This window comes from Chiloscyllium plagiosum, unplaced genomic scaffold (assembly GCF_037043375.1).
Source record: "Chiloscyllium plagiosum isolate Xiang-an unplaced genomic scaffold, Cpla_swu_hap1 HiC_scaffold_20, whole genome shotgun sequence".
NCBI lineage: Eukaryota > Metazoa > Chordata > Chondrichthyes > Orectolobiformes > Hemiscylliidae > Chiloscyllium > Chiloscyllium plagiosum.
The window spans coordinates 42027873-42049375 of record NW_028270158.1 but is presented as its reverse complement, the minus strand read 5'-3'; the positions used below and the strand labels follow the sequence as shown (position 1 = coordinate 42049375).

Below are 21503 nucleotides of genomic sequence, written 5' to 3'. Positions count from 1 at the left end.
AGAAGGTCATTATATGGGAAATGATAAGCAGACTGTGTCAAAAAGGGTTGGAGAATAGATATTTAAGAGCAAATCAACAGGTAAGATTACACGCTACAGAAATCATAAAAGAATAAACCTAAAGATTCTGTATCTACATGCATGATGCATCCAAAACAAAACATATGAACTGATAGTGTAAACAAAAATATGTTTAATCTGACTGCAGTTATAGATGCTATGAAATAGATTGAGACTTAAATGCTGAAGAGTATATGACATGTAAAAGGACAGGTAGCTAGGAACAGGTAGACAAGTAGTCCTGCAAATTAATCGTAGTGTTAGGTCATCCCCTTTCATGTGCTAATTTCAGGACAACAGGATATGACAACAGTTTAGATATAGATGAGAATTTATGTGTGGAAGTGGTGTACAGGTCCCTCTGAGGTTCTCTCAGACTTTGGGGTGGCAAGGTGGCTTGGTGGTTAGCACTGCTGTCTCACAGCGCCAGGCACCCAGGTTTGATTCCCACCTCGGGTGACTGTCTGTGTGGAGATTGCATATTCTCCCAGTGTCTGCGTGGGTTTCCTCCAGGTGCTCCGGTTTCCTCTCACAAACAGGTCAGGTGAATTGGCCATGCTAAATTGCCCATAGTAATAGGTGCATTAGTCAGGAGTAAATATAGATTAGGGGAATGTGTCTGGGTGGGTTCTCTTTGGAGGGTCGGTGTGGACTTGTTGGGCCGAAGGGCCTGTTTCCATACGGTAGGTAATCTAATCTAATCATGCTGTTTTGTAGCATTATCTCAAAAAAAAACAGACCTTTTGAATATTTTTAAAGCAGAGGTAGATAGATTCTTGGTAAGGAAATGAAAGGTTATCAAGGTTATGCAGCAATGTGGAGGTGACAGAAACAGTCAGATCAGCCATGATTTTATTAGATGGCAGAGCAGACTCAAAAAGGTCCTCTCCTACTCCTAATGTTCACATGTTTGTATTAGGACGATTTCACACACTGAAGTCACTGTAGTCTATTTCTTGGTCTCACCTGGGCTCTGTGCATTGAAAGCGATGAAGGCACAGCTTGATTTGATATGATTTCCATAGGAGGCAGCAGAGCTTGACTTAATGTCATTGATCCAATCCTGCAGAGGCATTAAAATAAGATTTACAGCCTGAAAACTTCCTGTTCTAACCATGCTTTCCAAAAACAGCAATATTTCCCAACCTGACCTCATGACCAGGGGTCTCTATACCTGTTTTACAATTATTCCTTCTACCCATGTCATTCTACCATTGTAGTCTCTTTCTCCATATCGTACCAGACTGTCACATTAATGATAATGGTTTAAAAATCAAAACCTCATCAGGGATTGATTTATTCAATAGGTACATCTTTCTTAAATAACACATTACAAGTTACAAGTCAACTGATTTCAATAGTGCTCAGAGCTTGAAGACACAAAGCAGACTAACTTGCAGGTGAAGTAGACACATAGCATAAGTCCTTAAAAGTGAATTTTCTTCTTCTTTAATATAAGGTACAAACATACAACATACCCCACCTTCCAAAAGGCAAGTTCAACTATTTATAACAGAAAATCAACATGAATCTCTATAACACAATTAGTTTGCTGATACATCCAGATCTCATGATGCTGACTTTAGATGAAGGGTGTTGTCGATTGACATATCATCTGTTATTCCTGTTTGTGTTCAAATTTTCCTTTCAGGGACAGAGTTGTTGTCTCAGCATTTCGTGATCCTGATGCACCATAGCCATGTTTTGCTATAGGTTAGCCACCAAGTGATTATGTTCCTCAAGCTGTTTTGATTGGTTCTAATTTGTTTGGCATTTACAGTTCTGTTCTTCAACAGCTTTTAGCTCATTTTGAAGTTCCTGGTTTTACACCACGATTCTTCTAATGGGAGACTTTCACATACTGAAGTCACTGTGGCCACTGCGCAGTGGTGGAAAGAGTGAATGTTTAAGGTGGTGTATTTGATACTGTTACAACACAGAAAAGATTCACCCCATTCTGTAATCTGCGAAAATTCAAGAGGCCAAGAGTTATCCCAAAAGTCACTATTTAAAGTAAAAAAAAATTTAAAGTAAAGAGAATAATTAATGAACAACTATTTACAACTCCTTTCTCTATCTTTTACCCTCCCCACTACAATACTAGTCCGATAAAACCCCCAATTAAGATTTACTGAAAAATTCAAATTTAAAAACCAGCTAGCTGGCGAATCTTCTCTTTGTATCTTCCTCTGTAGATTTGTTCCCAGTTTGGTGTCGATGTTTTCTCTCTGGACAAACCTCTTCTATACACAGGTACTTCTAAGAGTTCTGACTAGCAGTCTACATCTGTTGGTCTTTTGGCAGTTCTCATCTAACTGTTCAATTTTCCCCCGTCTTATACCCCAAAGCATCGCTTCATTGGTCACAAGTTGTCAAAACATCAAATTCAAACTTGATTGGAGTTTGGTATTTTGGGGCATGATTTAAACTGACTGGCTGAATTTGAATTTGTTTTTTTTGTCTCCAGGCAGCCCAGCTAATCTAACTGTTTGACCAAATGTTACATTGTTACCTTGTGCCGGACTTTCCTTGCTAGCTTTTAACTCTCTTAAAAAGTACAGTACCTTATAATACCTCCTCCCGTAAGAAAAAAATGAATCATCATAAGCTTATTACCAGTTTTGTTTCTCGTAGTCGTTCAAAGAGCTCTGCCAACTGTACCATGTGATCGTTCCACGACTTACTAAAGATCACTACATCGTCCAAATAGACTGCACAGTTTGTTAACCCAGCCACAACTCTGTTCACGAGTCTTTGGAATGTGGTGGGTGCATTCTTCATTCCAAAGGGCATCACTTTAAATTGATATAGCCCATTTGGGCATACAAACACAGAAATTGCTTTCGCCGTCTCGGATAAAGGTACCTGCCAGTACCCATACATTAAGTCCAACTTGGTGATGTAATTGGCTTGTCTGACTTTCCCGATACAGTTCTTCAATCTCGGAATTGGACAGGAGTCTGATTTTGTAATGGCATTGACCTTCCAATAATCCACACAGAATCATTGAGACCCATCCAGTTTGGGAACTAAGATGATCGGCGAATTCCACTTGCTCTGGCTTGGTTCGAGCATGGCCTCCACCTCCATCTGGGCCTGTTTGGCTTTGAAAGGATTAAGCTGGTAGGGGTGTTGTGTTAACAGAACAGTATCCCCTACGTCAACTTCACGTACAAGAGCGTTTGTCCTCCCTATCTGATTCTTACATATGTCCTTATACTGCATTCTATCCTCCTGACACAGATAGCTTACTAACCTATCTCACTCCTCAAGGACTTCTTCATTTTTTAAATCTATTTTGAGGCACATCAAAATCCACACCATCTGGATTTGATTCCTCACTTTGTGGGACAGTAACTTACACCTGTTGCTCCAGTTCTTTCTCTCTCATATAATAGTGTCAACACGTTCAAATGACATACCCGATACCTTTTTCTATCTGGCATCTTTACTAGATAGTTCACCTGACTCAACTTTTTCTCAATTTGATAGGGATCATTAAACCAAGCTTTGAATGGATCTCTGATCACTGGAAACAGTACTAACACATCATCCCCTCCAGAAACAATCCAAGTCTCAGAGTTTTTATTTGCCACCTGTTTCATTCATTCTTCCTCCAAACCAAAGGAGTAGCCATGGGCACCCGCATGGGCCCCAGCTATGCCTGCCTCTTTGTAGGATATGTGGAACAGTCCATCTTCCGCAGCTACACTGGCACCACCCCCCAACTTTTCCTCCGCTACATCGATGACTGTATCGGCGCTGCCTTGTGCTCCCACGAAGAGGTTGAACAGTTCATCCACTTTACTAACACCTTCCACCCCGACCTCAAATTTACCTGGACCATCTCAGACTCCTCCCTCCCCTTCCCAAACCTCTCCATTTCTATCTCGGGCGACTGAATCAACACGGACATTTACTATAAACCGACCGACTCTCACAGCTACCTAGACTACACCTCCTCCCACCCTGCCCCTTGTAAAAACGCCATCCCATATTCCCAATTCCTTCGTCTCCGCCGCATCTGCTCCCAGCAGGACCAGTTCCAATACCGAACAACCCAGATGGCCTCTTTCTTCAAAGACCGCAATTTCCCCCCAGATGTGGTCGACGATGCTCTCCACCGCATCTCCTCCACTTCCCGCCCCTCCGCCCTTGAGCCCCGCCCCTCCAATCGCCATCAGGACAAAACCCCACTGGTCCTCACCTACCACCCCACCAACCTCCATATACAAATCGTATCATCCGTCACCATTTCCGCCACCTCCAAACAGACACCACCACCAGGGATATATTTCCCTCCCCTCCCCTATCAGCGTTCCAAAAAGACCACTCCCTCCATGACTCCCTCGTCAGGTCCACACCCCCCCACCAACCCAACCTCCACTCCCGGCACCTTCCTCTGCAACCACAAGAAATGCAAAACTTGCGCCCACACCTCCCCCCTTACTTCCCTCCAAGGCCCCAAGGAATCCTTCCATATCCACTACAAATTCACCTGCAACTCCACACACATCATTTACTGCATCCGCTGCACCCGATGTGGCCTCCTATACATTGGGGAGATAGGCCGCCTACTTGCGGAACGTTTCAGAGAACACCTCTGGGACACCCGGACCAACTAACCCAACCACCCCGTGGCTCAACACTTCAACTCCCCTCCCACTCCACCAAGGACATGCAAGTCCTTGGACTCCTCCATCGCCAGACCATAGCAACATGAAGCCTGGAGGAAGAGTGCCTCATCTTCCGCCTAGGAACCCTCCAACCACAAAGGATGAACTCGGACTTCTCCAGTTTCCTCATTTCCCCTCCCCCCACCTTGTCTCAGTCCCAACCCTTGAACTCAGCACCACCTTCCTAACCTGCAATGTTCTTCCTGACCTCTCCGCACCCACCCCCACTCCGGCCTATCACCCTCACCTTAACCTCCTTCCACCTATCGCATTTCCAATGCCCCTCCTCCCTACCTTTTATCTTAGCCTGCTTGGCACACTTCCCTCATTCCTGAAGAAGGGCTCATGCCCGAAACATCGATTCTCCTACTCCTTGGATGCTGCGTGACCTGCTGCGCTTTTCCAGCAACACATTTTCAACTCATTCTATACTGTGCCCTCTTTAGGTGCTGTTTAGCCTACTCTACTTAGATTATGTATAGGAGGTGAGGTATAGGAGACTAAGTGTGAAATCTCCCACTTTGGTCCTGTCAATATTTCTTTAATTAATTTTAAAGTCCCTCTCACTTCATGCCCGAATATTAACTTGAAGGGAGTGAACTGAGTAAATTTGTTTGGGGCATCTCTAATGGCAAACAATACGAATGGGATACCTTTATCCCAATAATTCGGGTAATCCTGACAGTATGTTCTCAACAAGAGCTTCATGATGCCACCTTTCTAAAGCTTCCTGGGATTCAGGATGATATGCACTGGATTTAAAGTGCTTTATACCTAAGCTATTCATAGCCTCCTTAAACAGCGTAGCTGTAAAACTTGACCCTTGCTCTGACTGAATCTCTCTGGGTCGCCCATACCATGTGAAGAAAACTATTAACTCCTTTACTACCCTTTTGCCTTGATACTCCGTAATGGAATTGCCTCTGGGAATTTGGTAGACTCATCCATTATGTTTAATAAGTATTGATTCCCACTTTTAGTTCTCAGGAGGGGTCCTACACAATCAATTATTACCCACGTGAAAGGTTCTTCAAATCTGGGAATTGGCAACAAACTTGCTGGTTTTATTACCACCTGTGGCTTACTACATTTGGCATGTATGACCATCTTTGTGCACTCCAGGCCAGTAAAAATGTTTTTGTACCTTAGCCTGAGTCTTTCTTACACCTAAGTGACCTCCTAAAGGTAGTTCATCTGCTACTGTAACATGTCCTGTCTGTATGCTACTGGCAACACAATCTCATGCACTTTGGCATAATTTTCCTCTGCACTAACCTGCTGTGGTCTCCTTTTCCATCTTATGATTCTATTTTAATAAACCTGCAGAATATTTTCTGCCTCCTTTTCAGAGTAAGCATCCACATATATATCTTTTATCTGTTGCAAGGCTTTTAGCCTTTCCTTACTAAACACTTCTGTCTGACCATCTGCCTGTTCAGGTTTTTCCTGCACCATTATGCTAACTGAACCTCAGCTACTTCATCATTCTCTTTACTTTTCACTTTGTGCTGTGACTTATGATAGTGGGATCTGGTTACTACAGAGTCTGGGAAAATACCAGGGTATTAATTGCTCAGTCAATTAACTGTTTTAAATGCTCAGTTTCTTGGTCTTGCTTGGGCATCTCCATACAAGGGGTGTCATTCCCATATTGGATCCTGCCAAATCATTTCCAAGTCTTGAGTTGGCACTCCAACCTGATCTTACATAGGGGAATGCTAAAATTCTGTCCATCTATCCCACAGATTACCACACTCTCAGATAACAGAACAGAAAGAGTGCATATTCGCTCAACTCTCACATTCAGCGACTGGTTAGATCCTGTATCTCTCAAAATTATAACTTCTGCTCTTTCTCCCCCTGTTCTTTCTGAGTAAACTTTACCCACAGAAGCAAATTCTTTGGAGAGGTCAGGTACCTACTCCATACCCAGCCCCTGCCTAGGCTGTACGCTCTCCTTCAGCTCCTCTGCTCTTCTTGGGGTATCCTTTTCTACCTTCACTAAGGCCACTGGCTTAGCTTCTTTTACCACATCTTTCCCCACAGTGCCTTTCTTTAATGACAAGTGCTATCCAACCTTCTGGCAATGAAAACACCTTTTCCCAGTGCCCTTCTGAAACTATTGGCAATGTAACTGTGTGTCCTACTCCATTACAGTGAAAACACCAGAGGTCTTTCACCTACTGTCCACCCTCTTGAGCTTTATTAACTTGTGATAAAATCTTACCAGTGTTCTCTATTCTTTGTTTCGTAGTGTAGGATCTCCCCTTCTTCCAACTTCTATCCCTCACAGGCTGGATTGCACCAAAACGTATTCATCTGCTAATCCTGCTGCCCTTCTCACTTCCTGAACTTTCTGTTCCTCCACATGAATTCTTACGATCTCGGAAGTGAGTTTTTGAACTCCTCCAGGAGAATAATCTCTCAGAGCCTCAAAGGTCTTACTTATTTTTAAGGCCCACACCCATCAAAATTACTAAAGTTTAATTCTTTCAAGTTCAACAAAAGCCTGTTTCTCTGACACACCTAACTGTCTGAATAATTCCCTTACAATTTCAGCTTTACTTTTGTCCTTAGTTAAACCCAAATCTAACTTAATTGCTAATTCTAAAAGTATGACCTTTTTCTTTCATTCTAAACATCCTTGGCAAATTTGAGAATCACCTTCAAATCCCAGAACCTCTTTAGCAATTTTAAAAGCAATTTCTCTCATTTTTAATTTAATCAACCACAAGTCACTGAAGTTCAAAACAATGTCGCACCTACTTTTTTTTTAAAAGATCTAAGACACTAGCCTGCAAGTGTTTAAATCTGCTGGGATTTTTCGTACCCCCAAATCTATTAAAATCTGTCAAAGCCAGTTCAAATCTCAGATGAAAGTCCTCAAACAGTTACAACCCGGGGTAAACATCTCTGCGAATTTAAACCTGACACACAGAAAAGATTCACCTCGTTCTGTAATCTGAAAATTCAAGAGACCAAGAACTATCCCAAACTATCCCAAAAAAAGAATAACTTTTTAAAAAGTCTAATAAAGAATAATTTACAACAATTTACAACTCCTTTCTCTAACCTATCTTTTACCTTCCCTATCACAATACTAATCTGATAAAATCCATAATTAACATTTATTGAAAAATTCAAATTTCAAAACCATCTTTGTATCTTCCTCTGTAGATTGCTCTCCATGTCGGTGCTGATGTTTTCTCTCTGGGCAAATTCCTTCTCTAGACAGGTACCTCTCACACAGAGTTCTGACTAGCAGCCTATATCTGTTGATCTTTTGGCAGTTCTCCTCCAACTGTTCAATTTTCCCTAGTCTTATACCCCAAAGCATCGGATCATTTCATTGGTCTTATCTAACCCAACTCTTGATCGGAGTTTGGTATTTTGGAACATAAAATTCAAATTCGGCCAATCAGTTTAAATTTTCTTTGTCTCCAGGCAACCCAGCTAATCCAGCTGTTCAACCAAATAACAGGTACCAATTGAATGCACTGCTTTGTCCTGGATGGTGTAAAGCTTTTGAGTGCTGTTGGAGTTATACCTATTCAGCCAAGTGGAGAACATTCCATTACAGTCCTGAACTGTGCTTGGTAGGTGATGGGCAGGCTTTGGGTAGTCAGGAGTCACTAATCATTGCAGAATTCCCACTCTCTGGCTTGTTCTTGTAAACAAAGTATTTATACAACTCGTCCAATTCACATCAGTTTCTGATGAATAGTAACAACAGGAATCTCAAAAGTGGTGGATTCAGTGATGGTTATGCCATTGAATGCCTTGGGGACATGATGCGCACTTATGAACATAAAAACTAGGAGCAGGAGGCAGCCATCTGGCCCTTCGAGGCTGCTCCACCATTCAATAGGACATCGCTGATCTTTTCATGGAGTCAGCTCCACTTAACACAGTCTCACCGTATCTCTTAATTACTTTTGTCATGACAAGGCAGTGAACCCTTCTGCTAATTAACCCAAACACCCAGAAAAGCTCACATTGCTACGTAATCTGTTCAAGTATGAGTGACAGAGAACTTCCAAATTCCACTATTTAAAGAAAACAAAGATCAATTTATTCTTTAACTCTAAAAATGAACATTAAACAACTATTTACAACACTAAGACTTCTTTCTCTAAAATGTTTGATATCTATCTCCCACTCTATAAACAATATGCTGTTCTGAAAAAAATCTATTAAAATTACATCAAGTTAAGTTCAAAACCACACATTTGCTGTTGTTGTCGTTGTCGGTCTTCCTCTGGCTATAGATTTCCCTGGGTTGTCTTTGGTCTTTTACTGCAAAGATATTTCATATGAAATAGGTACCCTTTGATAGACAGTGTGTTGCTGGCAATTACTCTGGCAAAGGCAGTTGGTCTCTCTCTCTCTGGCTAACTCTCAAAATGCCTGCATCTTTATACTCCAAACATTGGATTATTGCATTGCTTTGATGTTGACAAAACAGTAAATTCAAAATCAATTGGGCTTTAGTAACTGGGGCATAATTTAAACTGATTCGTTAAATTCAAATGGTTGCCAACATAGCTACCAAAACTCAGGTATTTGGTTCACAGCCCAATGTTACATATTTTCAATTTTTCAGTACATACTGAGACTGCTAGTCAGTCATAGGACAGGTACCAGCAAGTTGTCAGTGCAAACAGCATTCACTCTCTCAAAGGTACAGTACATGTCTTCAACTTCATAACACTTCTATTGTTCAAAAAAAAACTTAGCTTTTAAAATGTGTACTGAAGTAGTGTCAACTACTTCACTGGACAGGGAATTCCATAGATTTACAACCCTCTGGGTGAAGAAGTCCCTTCTCAATTCAGTCCTAAATCTGCTTCCCCTTATTTTGAGGTAATTCCTTCTTGTCCTAGTTCCACCTGCCAATGGAAATATCCTCTCTACTTATCTATCCCCTTCATAATTTTATATGTTCCTATAAGATCCCCACTCATTTTTCTGAATTCCAATGAATATAATCCCAGTCTACTCAGACTCTCCTCATAAGTCAACCATTTCAACTCCGGAACCAACCTAGTGAACCTCCTCTATGCCCCCTCTAGTGCCAGTACATCCTTTCTCAAATAAGGAGACCAAAACCACACAGTATTCCAGGTGTGGCCCACCAGCACCCGGTACAGCTGCAACATAATTTTCCTGCTTTTAAACTTAATCCCTTTAGCAATGAAGGACAAAATTCCATTTGCCTTCCTAACTACCCATTGTATCTGCAGACCAACCCCCTGTGATTCATGCACAAGGGAACTCCTAGGTTCCTCTGCATAGCAGCATGCTGCAACGTTTTAGCATTCAAGTAATAAGCCTTTTTACTGTTACTCCTACCAAAATGGATGACTTCACATTTATTAACATTGCATTCCACCTACCAGACCTTTCTGCACTCACTCAATGTATCTATGTTCCTCTGCAAAGTTTCAAGTACTCTGCACACTTTGCCCTACCACTCATCTTAGTGTCATCTGCAAACTTTGACACACTATACATCGTCCCCAATGACAAAGCATTTATATAAATTGTGAATAATTGCAGTCCCAACACTGATCCCTGAGGCACACTATTCGTTACTCATTGCCAGCCAAAAGAGCACTCATTTATCCCCACTCTTTGCTTCCTGTTAGTCAACCAATCCTCAACCCATTCTAATACTTTACCCTCACTTGTTAAAAATCACAACACCAGGCTATAGTCCAACAGGTTTATTTGGAACACTAGCTTTCAGAGCACTGCTCCTTCATCAGGTGGTTCTGGAGCAGGACCATAATTTATAGCAATAGATTACAGTGTCATGCAACTGAAATGATACATTGAACAAACCTAGATTGTTGTTAAGTCTTTAAAGATGTTACTTGCCCAACCTGAAAAATATCCGGGCCTTGCTGCAAATGGACATACATTGTTCCAGTATCTCAGAAGTCACAAGTGCAAATTGTACAATCTGCAACAACTCCACTTCTGACATTGAGGAGGAGGAAGGTCATTGATGCAGAGTACACTATCTTTGCTAGCTTCAATGCTTCATTCAGTTGGTATTGAGATATTGTGTTATGAGATTGTGTTATATGGTATCTTTATTAACTCACTAACCAGCTCACTATATTCATTAATACTGGATTTGGAGATGCAGGTGTTGAACTGGGGTGTACAAAGGTAAAAATCACACAACACCAGACTATAGTCCAACAGGTTTATTTGTAAGCGCTAGCTTTTGGAATGCTGCTCCTTCATCAGGCATTCTCCACAACCACCTGATGAAAGCTAGAGCCTCCAATAAATGTGTTGGACTAAAACCTGGTGTTGTGTGATTTTTAACATTAATACCGGATTACTGTTCATTCATTCATAACCCTTTACTAACCCGTTATTTACCATAACACTGTTTCAGTTATTCATAAAACCGCGGTTCTGTAGTATATTTTACTATCCAAATTTAAAACAACCCTTTCAAACCCATTACTACATTTCACACCTTATCAGCTCTTGCAACAAGTAATGTTTACCTCTGAATAAGTGTAGCATAAAGAAAAATACCAGTCCCATCAAGTCTCCATGAAACATTATAATATTAATCAGCCCTTACCAACCAGTTTCCCCAATTAGTAAATACCTGTTAAATACCTTTTATCTGGGACATTATCCCTTTAAGAAACTAACTGACAAAACAATGCTTCCATGAAATTGCATGAATGAAACTCATACCTGTAAATTACAAATAAATCTCACAACCCAGCTACAGTAATCAGTTTAATATCCTTTATTAAGTACAGTACAATTTCTAACCTATTTACAGCATATAGGTCAAGTATTTTACTAACATTTACTAATTTAAAAGACAAAAGGATTAAAACTTCTTAATTATGCAAGCAAACCAGACAGACACCTTTAATCCCATGTGCTAAATTTAGCACATTTTAACCGATCTCCTGTCTCCCCTGACAGAAGCCACTCAAAGAGGTAAAAACAAGGACTGCAGATGCTGGAAACCAGAGTCTAGATTAGAGTTGTGCTGGAAAAGCACAGTTCAGGCAGCATCTGAGGAACAGGAAAATCAAAGTTTCTGGTAAAAGCCCGTCATCAGGAATAGAGGCAAAGAGACAGGCGGCACTCAAACCTTTGTGTACTTTAGATAAAAAAATTGTAACATCATACTAATGGAATTTTAATTTATGTAAGAACTGTGAATAAAGGGGCTCCTGGAAGAACTGTATTTCGATATTCTATTGCCACCTCAAACTTGTGCTGTGATTGCTGAATGAAAGAACCTATTCTTGCCACTCACCTATTCTGGTCGCTATTTGAACAGTGTTCAACATGGGTACTATTCCAACAGCCAAAGTTTTCTTATTCAGATTTGACCCAATGCCACAAGCTTTCAGGAGCCTGAAGTTAACGTTGTGGACTTTTAGGGTAACTTCCTCCTCACTGCATTCCATTGAACCATCACTTCTGGTGGGTCTGTATCATCAGTGGCATAGTACACAGAGGAATAGTGACGATGGTATCAGTAATATTGGCTGCAAGGTATGATTCAGTATGAGTATGATTACAAGAGACTGTTCCTTGATTTAGTCTGTGGAACAGCTCTCCCAATTCTTAAGAACTTTTAAGAGTGACACTGTAGTTTTCAGTTTCTAAGTCAATATATGATGGTTCTTCCAACTGAGTTTCTTTTTGACTGTAACAGTTTCAAACAACTGAATGGTTTGCTATGCTATTTCAGAGAGGATTTAAGAGTCAACCAGAATGTAAGCAGCAAGGCACCATCTGGTAATTCTTTGGTCTTTATAACCTTCCATACGAATCTTTTCTTTGATCTCGAAACCAGTCCTCACCAACACCCTGCTTGGCAATTAATACAGGATTACAGCCTATTTCTTCTGCCTGGCCTAGCAGTAACTATGTAGGTCTTCTTCCTCAAATCTCTCCGACTGACTGACTGACAAACAGGTTGTACACATTTTGGACAGCTGCCTCCTTTGTGTCAAGATGCTAAAACCTGTACATCACTTTCAAAACATTTAATCTGAACCCTAGATCCTATGGGCGGCATGGTGGCTCGGTGTTTAGCACTGCTGCCTCACAGCACCAAGGACCCGGGTTCGATTCCAGCCTCAGGCAACTGCCTGTGTGGAGTTTGCATATTCTCTCCGTGTCTGCATGGGTTTCCTCTGGGTGCTCTGGTTTCCTCCCATAGTTCAAAGATGTGCATGCCAAATGAATTGGCCATGCTAAATTGCACATAGTGTATGGTGCATTGGTCAGAGGGAAATGGGTCTGGGTGGGTTACTCTATGGAAGGTTGGTGTGAACTTGTTGGGCTGAAGGGCCTGTTTCCACATTGTTGGGGAATCTAACCTGTGGCGACCAGAGATCACAACTTTGGCTCTGGACAGACTTAGTATAAGGTTACATGCCTTTCTCCAAGCTAACCTATTTCACTTTGAATTAAAAAGGAGCCAACTTAAAGCTTGACTGTTTATAAAATTCTGCATTTGTAACAATTACTGCTCAGAACAATACGATTCAAAATTGATTGTTGACTGAGCAACTTAGCTTGTAAATAGATACTTGTAAGAAAACATTAGAATTTCCTTCTCTGCCAAAGTCCCCAGCTGAAAACAAACATTCATTTCCAAATCTACTGCAAGATTTGTACCCACTAATTACAACTGATCCCTTGAATCTAAGCCAGGAGGGATGTGAATAATAAAGGTGTCCTGTGCAAGGCATCACATTTTTAAAGGTACTTAACCAACAAGTCATAAAATGAAGATAAGAAAAGAACTAGAAACCAATAACAACTTAGAAATTTCCTGCAGTAAACCGACAGATAAAATACTAACTCCTTCCTAACGTAAATGCAAACTGCTGAATAGGAGGGCTGCAATGGGAGTGGCCAAATCATGTACTTGCAAACATTTGATTGGACCAGTTCCAATTCAATATCATAATCATTGTTTAGTCACCAGTTAACGGATCACATCATAAAAACTGCTTTCTGCACTCCGTACTGGCTTGACTCATGAACATTTGCCCTTAAAGATATTCTCTACAGTTAATTTATGCAATATCATCTTGTCTCAAAGAAATTAAAGGCAAAAGGTTGCTTTCATGTTCAGCAAATATCAATTAAAGAATAAAACTGTACTTTGTTTATTTCTCCCAGGCCCATTTTCTGATTACTTGCAGAACAGAACTCAATCTCTGTGGCCTAAAACTGCCCTATATCCCAAAGGACTAATATACTGAACTTGCAGAAATGTTACATTGACAGCAGTTAAAATATTAGGTACCTACAGTGTGGAAACAGGCCCTTCAGCCCAACAAGTCCACACTGACCATCCAAAGAGAAACCCACCCCCTTTATTTACCCCTACCTAATCCACCTAACACTACGGGCAATTTAGCATGGCCAATTCACCTAATCTGCACATCTTTGAACTGTGGGAGGAAACCAGAGCACCCGGAGGAAACCCACACAGACACGGGGAGGTGGGAATTGAACTCAGGTCCCTGATCATGTGAGGCAGCAGTGCTAACCACTGAGCCACCGTGCCTCCCACTTTTTTTGTGGAATTCTCCAATATACACTCTAACATAAAATTAGGAGCAGAGCAGACCATTCAGCCCCTCATCCCTGCTTCATTATTCAATAAGATCCTGGTTGCTTTGTTTGTGTCTCAAATTCTAAGTCTCATCAAACCTTCAAAACCTTGAATTCTTGTTGGCAAGGAAATCAACCTACTGCTTTAAAATTACTCGATGATCCTGCCTACTTTGTGAGGTAGAGGGTTCCAAACTCTCACATTTGCAAAGTGGAAAAAAATTCTCATCTCATTCCTAAAAGGGTGACCCCCTAACTTTAAAACAGCCCCACTAGTTCCGGATCTACCCATAGGAGAAAACATCCATTCTACATCCACTCGAGGCTGAGGGGTGACCTTATAGAGGTTTACAAAATTATGAGGGGCATGGATAGGATAAATAGGCAAAGTCTTTGCCCTGGGGTCGGGGTGTCCAGAACTAGAGGGCATAGGCTTGGGGTGAGAGGGGAAAGATATAAAAAAGACCTAAAGGGCAACTTTTTCGCGCAGAGGGTGGTACGTGTATGGAATGAGCTGCCAGAGGTTGTGGTGGAGGCTGGTACAATTGCAACATTTAAGAGGTATTTGGATGGGTATATGAATAGGAAGGGTTTGGAGGGATATGGGCCGGGTGCTGGCAGGTGGGACTAGATTGGGTTGTGATATCTGGTCTGCATGGACAGGTTGGACCGAAGGGTCTGTTTCCATGCTGTATATCTCTATGACTATGACCCTCAGGATCTTAAATACTTCAAACAAGTCACCCCTCAATCTTCCACACCACTAAAAAATAAGCCCATTCGATCAACCTATCCTTTAATACAGTCTACTCATTCTTGGTATAAACCAAGTAAACTTCCTGTATGACTATTATGAATGCTACAGAGCCTTTAGGTTTGTCTTTCTGTTATTTTTGTACCACCTCCACTATTTAGTTTAAAGCCCTCTCCACTTCCCTTGTTAAAAGATTTGCTAGAGCACTGGTCAAGGCACATTTCAGGTGCAGATCATCCCAACAATATAGCCCATGTTCTCAAATACTGATATCAGTGCTCCATGAACCAAAACTCACTTTCCCTATATTATCTTTCATGTCATATTCACTAGTCATGTCTTCTGCCAATTTGTACATGGCTCACATAATAAGAGATTATTACCATCAGGTTTCTGCTGTTCAGTGTGATGTCTGCTCCTCATATCTGTCTAAGCAAAACATCTTTCCTTGTACCTATGTCACTAGTACTTACAAGGACCACAACAAATTAACCCTTCCCCTTCTGAATCCTGAACAAACATCCCAAATCTTGACACGAGGTAGGCAACATAGTCTATTGGCATCATGCTTTCAGCTACACAGTTAGGGTGAGAGGGGAAAGATATAAAAGAGGCCTAAGGAGCAACGTTTTCATGTAGAGGGTGGTACGTGTATGGATTGAGCTGCCAGAGGAAGTAGTGGAGGCTAATACAATTGCAACATTTAAAAGGCATCTGGATGGGTATATGAGTAGGAAAGGTTTGGAGGGATATGGGCCAGGTGCTGACAGGTGGGACTAGATTGGGTTTGGGATAACTGGTCGGCATGGATGAGTTGGACCAAAAGGTCTGTTTCTGTGCTGTACATCTCTATGACTCTATAACAGTGTCTATTCTCTCTCACTATACTATCCCCTACTTATTACTGTCCCCACATGCTTCGTTTCCTCTATCACAGTGCCATGGTCCTTCAGCTCATTCATTCAAACAGAAAGAACGTTAAACTTGTTGCAAACACTTAATGCGCTGACACTTCTGTCTCATTTACAGTCTCACACTCCTTTCTCTATCTGAACGGTTGTGACCACTTCCTGGTACAAAATGGCCATGTAACAATGTACCTTCCTGATATGTCACAATATCTGTAGTTTATCCTCCAGCATAAACTGAACTGAAGCTATTCCAGCTGCATCACTGCAGTCATGTCTCAGCTAGATCATACTAGCATCCAGAAGCTCCCACATGCTGCAGCCATGACACATTATCTGCCCTTCCATCCTTAATGTTTAATTAACTAAAATAATGTGTTCAAGTTTATTTTACATATTTTACTATTTCCACGTGTCTATGTACTACTGAAAACCTTAGGAATAGAACAGATCTTAACCACTGGCCTGATACTCAAACAGTTAGTTTCTCCCCTATACAATAACAATCAATTTTTAAAATGGTGAAAAAGTAGAAGCAGCAAAACAAAGGTGCAGGTCTTTCCCTTCCTACCAAACTGGCTTACTCATCAAATTATCAGCACTTTCACACTTCATTCAATATAACCATGAGAAATGGTGAGATTTCACACAATTAAGCCTTGCTTACCAGTATTTAAAATGCCAACCTTTAGGGAATTTTAACAAACAGAACAAAACCCAAACATTAAGTCCTGAACCAGCACTTCCTCTTCTAAGTATGCACTGCTTGCACAGAATGACTGCTCTGATAAAGAGGACAGTATTCAAAACACTTCAACCAATGTATCAAAGATCTTGTGAAGCATTTTAACCATGTCTACACCCAGCATATACATATGATCTTCAATAAGGTACTCAACAAGGTTCCACAGGTAGACTGGTTAGTAAGGTTAGATCACATAGAACCCAGGGAGAGCTAGCAATTTGGAAACAAAATTAGTTTGAAGATAGGAGACAAAGGGCAGCACGGTGGCTCAATGGTTAGCACTGCTGCCTCACAGCGCACAGGTTCAATTCCCGCCTCAGGCGACTGCGTGGAATTTGCACATTCTCTCCTTGTCTGCTTGGGTTTCCTCCCACAATCGCAAAAAAAATGTGCAGGTTAGATGAATTGACCATGCTAAATTGCCCGTACTGTTAGGTGAAGGGGTAAATGTAGGGGAATGGGTCTGGGTGGGTTGCGCTTCGGCGGGTCGGTGTGGACTTGTTGGGCCGAAGGGCCTGTTTCCACACTAAGTGATCTAAAAAAAAGGGCAGTGGTGGAGGGTTGTCACCAGCAGTGTGCAGCAAGGATCGGTGCACTACTTTTTGGCATTTATATACATGATTTGGATGGGAATATAGGAGGAATAGTTAGTAAGTTTGCAAAGGACACCAAAATTAGATTAGATTAGATTCCCTACAGTATGGAAACAGGGAACAGCCCAACAAGTCCACACTGATCCTCTGAAGAGTCACCCATCCAGACCCATTCCCCTTTCCTATATTTACCCCTGACTATGGGCAATTTAGTATGACCAATTCACCTAACCTGCACATCTATGGATTCTGGGAGGAAACCGGAGCACCCGGAGGAAACCCACGCAGACACAGGGAGAATGTGCAAACTCCACACAGTCAGTCACCCGAGGCCGGAATCAAACCCGGGTCCCTGGCGCTGAGAGGCAGCAGTGCTAACCACTGAGCCACCATGCTGTCCATGGTGAAGGGCTTGAACAGTGAAGGTTATCACAGACCTTATAGAAGGACCTTGATCAGACGGGCAGGGGAGTGGTAGATGGAGTTTAATTTAAATAAATATGAAGTGTTGCATTTTGGTAAACCAAATCGGGGCAGGGCTTATGCACTTAATGATAAAGTCCTTGGGGAACGTTGCTGATCAAAGAGACCTTGCGGTGCAGGTTCATAGTTCCTCGAAGATGGAGTTGCAGGTAGACAGATTAGTGAAGGTGACATTTGGTATACCTGCCTTTATTCGTCATTGCATTGACGATAGGAGTTGGGAAATCATGTTGCGACTGTACAGGACATTGGTTAGGCCAATTTTGGAATACTGCATTCAATCTGGTCTCCCCGCTATAGGGAAAGGGTTGTTAAACTTAAAAGGGTGCAGAAAAAATCCACAAGAATATTGCTGGGATTGGAGGGCTTGAGAGAAGCTGAATAGCGCTGGAAATGTGTTGCTGGAAAAGCGCAGCAGGTCAGTCAGCATCCAGGGAACAGGAGAATCGACGTTTCGGGCATAAGCCCTTCTTCAGGAATGGGGAAAGTTTGTCCAGCAGGCTAAGATAAAAGGTAGGGAGGAGGGACTTGGGAGAGGGGCGTCGGAAATGTGATAGGTGGAAAGAGGTCAAGGTGAGGGTGATAGGTCAGACTGGGGTGGGGGCGGAGAGGTCAGGAAGATCTCAGGTTAGGAAGGCGGTGCTGAATTTGATGGATTTGACTGAGACAGGGTGGGGGGAGGGGACTGACTGAACTGGTCCTCACCCTGAACAACATCTCCTTCCAATCCTCCCACTTCCTCCAAACGAAAGGAGTAGCCATGGGCACCCGCATGGGCCCCAGCTATGCCTGCCTCTTCGTAGGATATGTGGAACAATCCATCTTCCGCAACTACACTGGCCCCACCCCCCACCTTTTCCTCCGCTACATCGATGACTGTATCGGCGCCGCCTCGTGCTCCCACAAGGAAGTTGAACAGTTCATCCACTTCACCAACACCTTCCACCCCGACCTCAAATTCACCTGGACAGTCTCAGATTCCTCCCTCCCCTTCCTCGACCTTTCTATTTCCATCTCAGGCGACCAAATCAACACGGACATCTACTACAAACCGACCGACTCCCACAGCTACCTGGACTACACCTCCTCCCATCCTGCCCCCTGTAAAAACACCATCCCATTCTCCCAATTCCTTCGACTCCGCCGCATCTGCTCCCAGGAGGACCAGTTCCAAAAACGCACAACCCAGATGGCCTCCTTCTTCAAGGACCGCAATTTCCCCCCCGACGTGGTCGACGATGTCCTCCACCGCATCTCTTCCACTTCCCGCTCCTCCCCCCTTGAACCCCGCCCCTCCAACCACCACCAGGACAGAACCCCACTGGTCCTCACCTACCACCTCACCAATCTCCATGTACAGCGCATCATCCGCCGTCATTTCCGCTACCTCCAAACGGACCCCACCACCAAGGATATATTTCCCTCCCCTCCCCTATCAGCATTCCGTAAAGACCACTCCCTCCGTGACTCCCTCGTCAGATCCACACCCCCCCACCAACCCAACCTCCACTCCCGGCACCTTCCCCTGCAACCGCAGGAGGTGCAAGACTTGCGCCCACACCTCCCCCCTCACCTCCCTCCAAGGCCCCAAAGGAAACTTCCATATCCGCCACAGATTCACCTGCACCTCCACACATATCATCTATTGCATCCTCTGCACCCGATGTGGCCTCCTCTATATTGGGGAGACAGGCCGGCTACTTGCGGAGCGTTTCAGAGAACACCTCTGGGACACCCGGACCAACTAACCCAACCACCCTGTAGCTCAACATTTCAATTCCCCCTCCCACTCTACCAAGGATATGCAGGTCTTTGGACTCCTCCATCGTCAGACCACAACAAAACGACGGTTGGAGGAGGAACGCCTCATCTTCCGGCTAGGAACCCTCCAACCACAAGGGATGAACTCGGATTTCACCAGTTTCCTCATTTCCCCTCCCCCCACCCTGTCTCAGTCAAATCCATCAAATTCAGCACCGCCTTCCTAACCTGAGATCTTCTTCCCGACCTCTCCGCCCCCACCCCAGTCTGACCTATCACCCTCACCTTGACCTCTTTCCACCTATCACATTTCCGACGCCCCTCTCCCAAGTCCCTCCTCCCTACCTTTTATCTTAGCCTGCTGGACAAACTTTCCCCATTCCTGAAGAAGGGCTTATGCCCGAAACGTCGATTCTCCTGTTCCCTGGATGCTGCCTGACCTGCTGCGCTTTTCCAGCAACACATTTCCAGCTCTGATCTCCAGCATCTGCAGACCTCACTTTCTCCTCAGAAGCTGAATAGGCTGAAACTATTTTTCCCTGAGTGTCAGAGGCTGAGGGGTCACCTTATAGAAGTTTATAAAATTATGAACATAGATAAAGTGAATAACCAAGGTCTTTTTCCCAGGGTAGGGGAATCCAAAATTATAGGGCATAGGCTTAAGAAGAGGGGAAAGATTTAAAAGGGATTTAAAGGGACAACTTCACACAAAGAGTGGTGTGTATATGGAATGAGATGCCAGAGGTTGACAGTGGTACAATTATAACATTTATATGAATAGAAAGGTTTTAGTGGGATATTGGCCAAAGGCTAGATTAATTTAGAGTAGTGGTCAGCATGGAAGAATTGGACCAAAGGGTCTGTTTCATGCTGTATGACTCTATGACTTGTTAGATAGGCCAGTACTCAATCTTTTAGCTGACACATTGAACCTGGATCCCTACTTGCCCTCTCATGTAGATAAAGATTCCCCCTGCACACTTCCACATTTAAGCTAACATTGATTATACAAACAATAATTATGAAAACAAACCTTCCTGCTCAGCGAGCAAACCTACATCCAGAACCTCAACCTGAGCTACAAGTCTTCTCATAGCTCGCCAAATTGATTATACACTTAGCAATACAAAAATACATTATCTAGAAATCTGGTCATTGTTTGTGAGATCTTGCTATGCATAAATTGGCTGTCTCGTTACTTATTTTGCAACACTGACTACACTTCAGAAGCCAAAAAGTGTGGCTTATGCCCGAAACGTCGACTCTCCTCCTCGGATGCTGCCTGACCTGCTGTGCTTTTCCAACACCACACTTTTTGACTTCTGATTTCCAACATCTGCAGTCCTCACTTTTTCCTGAAAAGCACATCCTGAAAATGAGAAAGACACTACAGAAATGCAAGCGTGAGGAGGCTGGAATTCTCTTTGCTGTTGCTGCTTCTATGGCAACCTGGAATAGAATTTGTATTAAAGTATTCGGGGCTCGCTCATTGCAACTTCCTCACAGGAAGCGATGGCTTCCGCAGCAACTGCATCTCAAGGGTAACAGGGCCAGGTCCCGGGAGAGTCCGTACCTGCAACACCCGGGGAGAGGCATGGGCTGGAGGGAGGTAGGGAAGGAGCGATGGAACCCGAGGGCGGAGTACGGCCCCCCACAGCCCGATACCGGAACAGCTCTACCCCCTTTACCCTCCCTCTTACCCTCCAGTGGGGTAACTGTTCCCTTCCCCGATACTCACCGCCCGACCCGGAAGCCGCGGTACCGTGTTCTTGTATTTCGAGGTTCGGAAGCGGTTCATTGCTCCCGCTCTCAGCCACGAAACCAACGATTGCTCCACCTGTCCGAGTAGCCGGGAACAACTGGAACAGCCTACCAGAGGGGAGGGGTGGGACC

The 21503-nt window shown here is 43.1% G+C and overlaps 1 protein-coding gene across 1 annotated transcript in view; it reads right to left on the bottom strand.

Moving 5' to 3' along the window:
* Nucleotides 1-21503, bottom strand: part of coro7 (coronin 7) — a 172634-nt gene extending 151131 nt beyond the window's left edge. Inside the window, exons 1-2 of the mRNA XM_043711484.2 lie at nt 21349-21503; nt 1027-1123 (exon numbers count right to left, since the gene is read on the bottom strand). Of these exons, the coding sequence (XP_043567419.2) occupies nt 1027-1123; nt 21349-21408 (157 nt within the window). The 5' untranslated portion in view covers nt 21409-21503. The remainder of the gene's footprint in view (nt 1-1026; nt 1124-21348) is intronic.